At 38.4% G+C, this 10,460-nt stretch overlaps 1 protein-coding gene across 1 annotated transcript in view; it reads right to left on the reverse strand.

Moving 5' to 3' along the window:
* Nucleotides 1–10,460, reverse strand: part of KIAA0232 (KIAA0232 ortholog) — a 45,170-nt gene that overhangs the window by 21,450 nt on the left and 13,260 nt on the right. Inside the window, 1 exon segment of the mRNA XM_009080687.1 lies at nucleotides 10,376–10,460. This exon segment is cut by the window's right edge and continues 44 nt beyond it. Within this exon segment, the coding sequence (XP_009078935.1) occupies nucleotides 10,376–10,460 (85 nt within the window).

Raw genomic sequence — 10,460 nt, forward strand, 5'->3', positions numbered from 1 at the left:
TCAGTGCCCCATTATGATTGCTTTGGTAATTCCATCATGAAAGGCTTACACCTCATGATTGTCTGTCCCAGATTTCTACTAACCTGTTTCTCTCATTCAAACTACAAAGGGCAGCACGTCAGTTTTTAATTCAGATTTTTCATTTTGCATAACAATACTTCCTCCACACCAAACGTATTTTATTCTGTTCTACTGCTTTTAACATATTTCTCTTTCCTTCCCCTGCTTTCTACACCCAGTTCCACCAAAATTTGTTGGTTTTTGGCTTTTCATCAGCTGGCTGAAGCAAGGGATTACATAAAGGCTAGGTGTTATGTTACTGGCGTAGGAGTGACCGTGCTAACAGTTAAATTAAGCTTCTGAACTCACCCTGCACGAACAAGAACAGTCAATCTGACTGCTGGAGTTACAGGGCTCTAATAGCCACTGTCTTCCTCACTGACCAACATTCCTCTATTCAGAGTCAAATGAATGTGGTTCTGCATGATGAACATTGAGACCAATAAAAAAACCCCATAACAGCAAAGTTCATGCATGTTAAATATATTTGTAAGAGTTTTTGTTGGTTGTGAGGATTTTTTGGGGTTTGGAATAAATTTTGTTACCCACAAGCACATATACGTATGTAATGTCAAATGTTGTATCAAAGACCTTTTGAACATGTTCTGCTTTGGAAGTAGAGCAGACAGATGACAAGTGGCAACTCATTAGCTTAAAGCAATCCAATTGCTTTCGTATGTACATTCACACCCCTGTAGAGCTGCAGAAAATGTTCCCAGAAGATATGAAATCTATAAATGCAGTTACTTCTGAAATGTTTTTACAAATTTAAAAAAAAAATCAGTTAAATTGTGAACCATGGGAAAAAAACCCCAATACTGCATACACCAAACTCAAAAATCTGTTGCTTGTGTTACCAGGGTCATTGGATTCCATGTATGGGCACAAACACAACAGGTACAAATTGAGTGGGGAGAAATTTAGGTTAGATATTAGGAAAACAGTTTCTTCCTGTGAAGGTGGTGAACAGGTTGCCCAGAGAGGTAGGAGATGCTCCAACCCTGGCAGAGTTCACAGCCAGGTTGGATGAGCCTTGAGCAACCTGCTCCGGTGGGAGGTGTCCCTGCCCAGGGCAGGGGGTTGGGACTAGATGATCTCTAAGGTCCTTTCCAACCCCTAAAAATTCTATGATTCTATGTTCTGAGAGTTTTGATTTTAAAAGTTGTGAAACATCAGCTCCTCTCAGATTCTTGACAAACCACTTTAATTCTTGCCGGTATTTGTCTCTGCTGGCAGATTACTTCTGAACGTTGCAAACAAGCACAGCACAGTCACCATGCAGGAAATGTGACTAATGTTTCTTGAATTTGATTACAAACAGCACCACCCTTATTTTACATAGTTATATTATGGAACTGAGGATAGCATTGCTCAGCAAAATTGATTGTTTTCACTGAGCTATCACCTCTCCCTGTCACCCAGTAATGATATCTGGCTATGGGTCTTATACTTCCACCCATGAAAATACACACTTTGTCCTGCAGATCTACACGTGTGCAATAGCAAAAACTTCTGGATGAAAAAAAGGAAAACAAAATCCTGATAAGTCAGTATTTAAACAAGATTCTCACATCTGACATCTCATAAATATACACACAGAAACTGCAAAATTCCATCAGATTGTACAGCCTAAAGGGAAGTGTTGTTTTGAGGGAGTTTGTTTGGGGTTTTGGTTTTTTTGCTTCTAATCTGATGTAAGTTAGTAACTTCCTCCACAAGCTTTGAGCTGTGCAGTGTAAATATTTACTGAATGTGGCTTGTTACTTCAGGCCCCTCAGGTATGGGGAAAGGTCCTCGCCTCGCTTTAAGCTTTTTGAAAAGCAAAAACATTACACTTCATTTTCCTTGAACAATTAAAATAATCACTCATTTGCTTTTAGTGTTTTGACAGCTTTCTAGCTTACACTTTCAAAACAAATCCTCATCTCCTTTTCCCATACATACAGAATTGTTTAAGTTAGAAAGGACCTCCAGAGATCATCTAGTCCAAACTTAGGATAAGCTAGAGCAGAATACTGATGCTCCTTACACAGAACACAAGTTCGAACAACCTAGAAATTAAAGTAAATTAATATATACATAGTTTCAAATCCTTCATTTAAACAGGCTGCAGGACCCTCCAGAGGAGATGGTACTCTGTACCACAGGACTGTTTTCTTGGCATGTTGCCTGTCACCAAGTGCAGGATTAGGCAGATGTTCTATATGAATCAGCTGTTAAGCCACGTGAACTCAATAAAGCACAAAATGTGATTCATTGCAACCACACATCTCTTTCTATATTTTGCAGGATAATAAGAGCTAGATAAAAGTCTGGGTTTTCATTTTTTAACAATGTGACACAGTATAATTCATCTGATTACAAGGATTCTCACAAGAGGTGCTCAAGAGAGAGAAAAACTGAAAAAGAGCAGAAGGATAAAATATCTCAGCCCAAGATCAACACTATGTGAATTAAAAAATAAATCCACCAAAGCAGCAGCTCCCTGTGGCGTTCAATCCAGGTAGAGTTCAAAGGGATAAAACAAGGTTCCTCCATCCTCATAAGGTGGATAACACTAAGAAATGTTTTTGAGTAGAGAGAACACAATTAAATCTTTATCTTTTCAATACATAATGATTTACAACAAAGATATTGGACCAGTCAGAAAAACAAATTCTATTTATTAACTTTCCCTTTGGGGCTGACGAATACTTGATCCAAGTAATCTTCAATGAACGTGTGACCTGAGAATATCAATTTCCAAGCAAACTGACTTAGCATCACAAAAATCCAGGCAATCATGGAAATACAAGAGCAATATCTCTCCAATAGGTAAATAAAATTACTTGCTTGCAAGTCTCTTAGTCCTGTCTCCTGTATTAAAACAGCAGCAGGAAAGGTAAATTATGTATCTGGCACATAGCTAGGATAAGGCTCAGATTTCAGAGCTGTAATTCACCACTTCACATAACACCTTCTAAGAGAAAGATAATAAATAGCACATGTTATTTACTAATTCTAGATAAAAGAGATCAACTGCCAGCTCAAATTAACTTCAAATGAACATGCTATCCCTAAATGTAGGTTACTAGAGCAGCTAATCTGACTTCTGTTATTTAAAACTTAATTTGTGTAGCTTCCTCCCATAGTGGCCTACATTGAAATAAAAGTTATCCCCCCCCAGAAAAGGATAATTCCTCACCAGAAACTATTCTTGGTGATTATCATTCATTGCTTATAAACAAACATGCTGACTTCAAAGCCACAGAAGACTTAGCATCCTTGTAAGCAGTGCTGCTGTGAGATTTCACTTAATCACAGTACTTCAGCTTGCAGGCACTGAAATATTCTTATCTGTATTATCAGTGAAACAGGAGAAACTTTGAAAGTGTGTTCCCACCAATTATGCAAAAGCTCTTGTCTGCATCAAGTGAAATGCAGAGAGGACACTTAAATTCTCCTCAGTAGGTACTCTGGCAGATTCCTTCAAGTTTGCTTGTGTGTCTGATAAGAACTCATGATGGGCCTCAATCCAAATTTTTTGTGACAATTATTCCCTGCATTAAGGAAAATTAAAATCTAAGAACACTTCTCTGTGATGAAATGCAAGTCATTATTCAGGAGAGCTCTGTAACCAACTCCTGTGGCATTTTCATGGCTGTGCTTGTGTACCTGAGCTGTCTCCTCTCTCCAGGAGGTGCATATGCCAAACTTCTGTCCCAGACTTACCCGAGGAGTTGCTGTGAGGAGAGTGTTGCCTTGCCCCAGTTTGCTTCCATTAATATTGGGAATGCAGACAAGGTGAAATAACTTTCAATCATACTGAACACCTACTTTCAGCCTCTAAGACAAAGTCATCTATCATAGAATCATATAATTTAGGGGTTGGAATGGACCTTACAGATCTAGTCCCAACCCCCTGCCCTGGGCAGAGACACCTCCTCACTAGATCAGGTTGCTCAAGGCTCATCCAGCCTGGCCTTGAACACTGCCAGTGTCGGGGCACTCACCCTGGGCAACCTGTGCCAGTGTCTCACCACCCTTATAATAAAAAACTTTTTTCTAATATCTAACCTAAACTTCCCCTCCTTCAATCTGAACCCAATGTGTCCTATGGGACATACTTAAATAGTGTTATGAAGCAACTTTTATGAAAACTAAGCTCCCATAAAAAGCTTTTTCAGTTTGATATATACCATCTGTATATCAAGAAAACTCATACAAAAATTGGAATAATTAAAACTTATGTCAACTTCCATTAAATTTACTATCACAGTCAGCAGACAGGGCTCAGGAACATGATAAATCAGGTATGTGGTACTAGGAATATGTTTGAATGCCAAAGTCGTAAGTAAAAAGGAATTGATTTATTATAATTATTTGTCCTGTGATAGTTACTGTGGTAAGATAAATTCACTTCAATTTCCTATATGGTATCTTAAGTTATTTTTTTAAATCCTTTCCTAAGTAATGCTGTGTTCTAGAAACAGCTAGTATATCCCTTTCCAGAAGGCTGGTGGGATATAACTGAAAAGGAAAGATAATATTCACTGGTTTTGTGAAGTGTTTTGGAATTCCCTGGAAAAGGTTTCTGAACAATCATCCTCAGACTCACAGAAATGCTCACTACAGAGCTAGCCAGGATATATGCTTCAAGAAGCATTACAACTGGTTTGGAACCTTCATTTTTTTGCTTTTAAACCTTTCAACATGCACTTCACCTTTCTGATTTGCTATGACTGCTTTTACACAGCTTGCTTCATTCTTGTGCTGTCCTGTATCTTTACCTTAACACTCTTGTTCATGTCACTTCTAGTTATATGATGATGTGCAAGTTAAATCACTTAAGAAACCACCTAAAGTTTCCTACCTTATTCCCTGGTACCCCAGTAGAGTGGTCAGTGTGCATTACCTGATTAATACTGGCTTATATCAAAGAAGAGGAACAGCAGAAATAAATCAGTGATTAAAATTAATTTAAAATCATCTAGTTAATGTGGCATCCTACAGAAGAAGAAAAGAAACAGTCCCTGCACCACAGACTCCACAAGTCTTTTCTCCTCAGTTCCTGCACACCACTTTTGCAAAGTGAAGGCAGATTATGCAGCAGTGCCTTGGTCTAACTGGCAAACAGATACCATAACCTCTGGAGACAAGAAGTTAGCCAGAGTAACCCACCAATCAAAACATGCTCAGATGTGGAATCATAACCCATTGATTCATTTGGCCTGATTAGGAGACCATTTCTTCAAACAAGGTTTAAGTGCAGAACATACATAAAGTAAGCAAAGCCAAAGCTCTGTGCTGTTAGCATTCCCACACCTGACTACATTTACAAGAAATTACAGCTATGAAGTTTCACCAATTATGTTTCCATGTTACCCCCTAGCAGTAACTTCTTAGAGAACAGTGGGATGGAAGGCACTGTGTGTTCTTGTCAAATAGATTAGAGCAGTTTTCTTTTAAAATTCATTCGGGAAAGTATCAACTAAGACTTTTATTTTAACATGTTGTACACGGTTTGATCTGGTGCTCGGGAGCTGTTGAGAGCTTGGTTAGTTCAGAGATGGACCACAATGCCTGAACGCCATTATGACATGCCTTGGGAGATCAGCAACATTAGACACTAGGAATGTCTCAGGATGTCCTGGGGAATAGCTTAGGTGAAGTGGCCACCTACACTCTGAGCAGGAAAGAGTCTGGGAGCTCTGGTTTCAACAGTGCAGAAAGTAAGATCCATAGGAAGTTGTCTCCTTTGCTCATTCTTACAATGTCCTCATACATTTCAGGAGAACCACACACCAACTGCTTTAACTGAAACTCTAGCACCATCTTGGGGTGCAGCTCCACGTGTAACACAGCAAGAGTCAGTGACTGAACTCTGCTCTAGAGGAACTGCATAGCAGAGCTGCAGACCTGCTCACCCGACGGAGCTATGCAAAGTTTAGCAGAAAAATAGTCAGGTAAAAGCTAATTTCACTTGGATTTATGACCAATGGACAGGCAGATAAGTAATTTCAATATTATTACTAAAGTCACTTCAACATTATTACTAGGAAATATACCTACTGAAAAGTCTTACACATCTAAGTCTCAACGTGTAACCTCTAATTCCAATCTTGCTCAGACAGTATCCAAAATATGACACAGGTCAATTTCTGAACTCTTTAACTACAGGAATTAAAACAACAAAAACTAACCAAAACAAGTCATTTAATGTTGATGGAAGCAACTGGTTTTATTGAAAATTTGAGGCAGCAATTTCAGGATAAAATATCTTATTTTTCTCAACTGACTTCTACATTAATATTCCCCAGTCCTTAACAGTTTTTTTTACCCAACATTAGAACAGATATCCCTACTTCACCAGCTAATTGCAAACTAACATTTTAAATTTCTTCTACAATTCAGCAGATAAGAATTAAAATCTCTACTCAAGGTCAATATTAACAAGCTTTTTAAAAATCTGAGCAATTCTTCAGCACTTATTTAAACTGCTATTTATACCCCATTCAAGTGCTTTGGAAAAAATGAACTTCAGAACTGCAGTAAGAATAGCACTTGATTGCTACATTAAAGTACTTGTCTTAAAAGTTCTTGTCACCATCATTTCTCTCTTCGTTTTCTGGCAAACTCAAGGTCAATATTAACAAGCTTTTTAAAAATCTGAGCAATTCTTCAGCACTTATTTAAACTGCTATTTATACCCCATTCAAGTGCTTTGGAAAAAATGAACTTCAGAACTGCAGTAAGAATAGCACTTGATTGCTACATTAAAGTACTTGTCTTAAAAGTTCTTGTCACCATCATTTCTCTCTTCGTTTTCTGGCAAGTTGCAACGTACTTACATTTCCTCTGCTGCTGACTGCACCAAGAGCATCTGCAGCCCAAAGTTCATTCACACAAACAGAGACAATTTGAGGCACCAAACTGCTTTGCCACACAAAAAGTACTGTCCTCAGAATGTACATCTATCAGCAATTTGCATTCTTACATGTGCCAGATAGTACCTGTCAAAATCTGGTCTCCTCTCCCAAAAAACACTGAGCCCACAAGGCACAGAGAGGCAGAGCAGCTTCTCTGACTTGTCACCCTCTGTAACTTAGGAAATGTTTTAGAAATAAACACCAAACCGTGGGACTTTTGAAGCCAAATGTTTGTTTTCTGCACATAACCAGAACACTGGATTTCTGTCCCAGACTAGTGTTTTACAGCATTCATCTTTTTAATAAGAGAAGAAAAACAAGTCAGGCAAAACTAAGCTCCCAAGTAAAGCAGGCCCCAAGAACAAACACTGTGTAAGGGAAAATCCACAAGGCAAGATTTCAAAATACTCATTTCAACCATTAAATCAAAATCTCACAAAACAGTATTTACTGCTATCAAGACAATTTGCATCTAATCTCTTTTATGACTTCCTCTCCCCATCAAGCATCTTTTTGAAGCCATCACCCAATTTTAGGGCCTTTGATTACTTGGGGGGAGGGGGGAAGGAGGCAAACTGCAATTTCTCAACACATTACTGGTTTAAGTAATTAAATGCAAAAAAATCAAAATTATGTTACCTGGCTCTCTAATTTCCTATGAGAAGTAGAAAAGTTATTATTAACCCTCGTTAACTTTTTATCCTCTGCACACTTTTCCCTCTGAAACAGATCAGGCTGCAGAATCCCAAAGCCTTCACTCAAGTGCCTCCCTATTTTGGTTTGCTTTGTGTTTGTTTGTTGTGTGTCTATACACACTGTGTATGTATATACTCTGTCTAGACGCACACAGGGTAAACAATGTAGTCATTTCACTCCAACACAATTTTATGTAAATATTTTTAAACTGAAATACACTAGGACTTTTTTCAATTGCTCCCAATAATGGTGAGACCTCAACCACACTTGCTTTGCTCCAATGCCAAGGCTGAAAGAAGAGGTTAGGCTGGAAGAGCAAGTGTTCCATATCTGTGTGAGCACTGGTATTTCCATAACCACCTACTTTGACAAAAAGGATCACAGGACAACAGAACTATAAACAAGCTCCAGAACTGCCCATGTGGACTATTATCATTCCCCCTGCAAGGAAAAAATATCCTAATGAAAACATCTACCTATCTGACAACCAAAAAAACTAATCTATACAGGTAATACAGGTACAGATGATTCAGAAAACAATCTGAAAAGATTCAAGTATTTATTTGTATCTCAATAGTTCTTATAAATGCTCCCCACACACCACTAACCAATGATTTTGACTACAGTTTGCAGAGCAGTTTTATCTTTGTAGAGATGAAAACATGAGCATTGCATGAAGCAGCTTGAATACCTCAGCAGAAATAGTATTTTAACATTATGCTTCACAGTCCAAAACCTCCTGATTATTCCCATCAGATCAGCACACAAACATGAGTACAAAAACCTGACAAATATGTTTGAAAAAGCAGAAATAAAAGATCTCAAAAGTTAAAGTATCACTAGCACCAAAGCAGGATCACCCTTTCCCCAGTCTGTATTTCTCTCATGCAATGCATGTGTTAAAGTACCTACAGAGCAGCTTTAAGTAACAACTTTATATTTAAAGGTTTAAAGGTTCAATTCTCTGTTTGAAAATACATTTTAAAAAATATGACCTATAATTTCATTAAAGACCAAAAAAGTACAAGCCTAATTGTCCGAGCATGCAACAGAAGTCAAAACAGCTCTGAAGCAACACGAATCTACAGGCTGTGGATTGTATGTTAGTGGTGAACACTACAAATCTGACAAGGTGACAGGAGTCAAAGGTGGAAGTTACTTGTTCAGCCTTCCAGATCACACAACTTTTCATTCTTTCAAAACTCGAGTTGAAGGGTTCCTTCCCTTCTTCTCCTGTTTTAGATAATTAATGAATTCACCTCCTTTTTCTCTTCAATTAGATTTCTGTACACAGTATCAATTAAGCTCTAAGTGATGCCCCTTGATTTTCAGATATGTGGAGATGCAGAGTAATTTCTAAAGCTAAAAATCACTCAGCAGTGCCCCTCTGGTCTACATATGAGTTTTTCTTGTGCATAAAACAGGTATACAGAGACAGTCTCAAGAAAGACATTACTTCTTGCAATTATTTCTTCATATTTAAATTAACTTTTATGGTAGTGAGTGTTGACCTCAATATTGTGTAACTATGAGAGCAGAGCAAATTACCAACAAAATTATATTTTGCCTCACTTTGTTAGGATAATAAGTAATAAGGAATGAAAAAATGGGAGTTCAGAAATCTCCCAATTAGTCAATTAGCAATTTAGTAACTGAACAAATGCTCAAGCAGCTTCACAAACAGTAAGCCAGCACATGATGGCAATGCTGCTGAAGGTGGTAGGAACAACCCCTCCACTCATAATTTTTGGCCACATACCTTCCTTGCACAAGTGTCTATGACACAAATCTGACCAGGAAACCTCTCTGGGTTAACATTTCCTCCACTCCAACCAGGTTACTCTTGGGAAACTGATGCACTTTGCCAATCCAGTTCTCCACATAACCCCCCAAATGCTCGTGCAAACAAAAACTCTGACTAGGAAGGTGTACGGAGCAGTAACACAAACAGGCTGCAGAGGTGGGGTAGTTTCTTCTTACAGCAGTGACAGATCAGTGTTTGTAGTTCTGTAAACTGAAAGACAGACTTTCTCATTTTTGCTGTCTGAAAAATCTCCCTGGGAAGCTTTCATTGACCTGTGCTACAGACCATTTTTTCTTTTTAAACATTTCCTTCAAGAGTCTCTCCCTTTGTCCACTTTTCCATTGAGCTACACTATATCTGCTGCCTCATATCTTCCTTCAACCTGTTGCTTTGACCTCTCCTCACCTTCTCCAGTCAGTGCACTTCAACTCTGCTTCCACTCAAGCATATAATCTGGAAAGTGAACATTTGCTACTCTACACAGTGCTTTATTTAGCAGTTCTGGATTACACATGCAGCACACACAAAGCAAAATGGCTTTCTGCCCAAATATTCCATTCCTTTCCGCTCACTCACACAAAACAAAGTCAATTTAGAATTTTAAGAATTACCTTTATGCAGAGCTTTGTGGTAATTTCAACACAAACTGGTGCATTGCAACTGTCCCTGACAGGAATTGGTGAGTGCTGACAGAAAGGGAAGTGTGACACCCCATAGTACAGAATGGTTTGTGAGATTTTGCTGCCATACACAGATCTCATCATGTCCTAAGGAAAAATTCTTGGAGAAATCTTGGCAAACTTGCATTTTAAGATGCCAGGAGTTAAAAGATAAGCATCACAAGCTGAATATATCTTACACAAAGGAAGACAAAGTGTTAAGAATCTGTTAAGCAGTCCAAACTTACTTCATCCGAAGCAGAGCGAAGACACTGGACAGCAGCCTGTTTTTTCATTTCCTCTAGTGTTAGATCAGAGCACTTTTTCTTACTC

This window comes from Acanthisitta chloris, unplaced genomic scaffold, assembly GCF_000695815.1.
Source record: "Acanthisitta chloris isolate BGI_N310 unplaced genomic scaffold, ASM69581v1 scaffold11908, whole genome shotgun sequence".
Classification (NCBI taxonomy): domain Eukaryota; kingdom Metazoa; phylum Chordata; class Aves; order Passeriformes; family Acanthisittidae; genus Acanthisitta; species Acanthisitta chloris.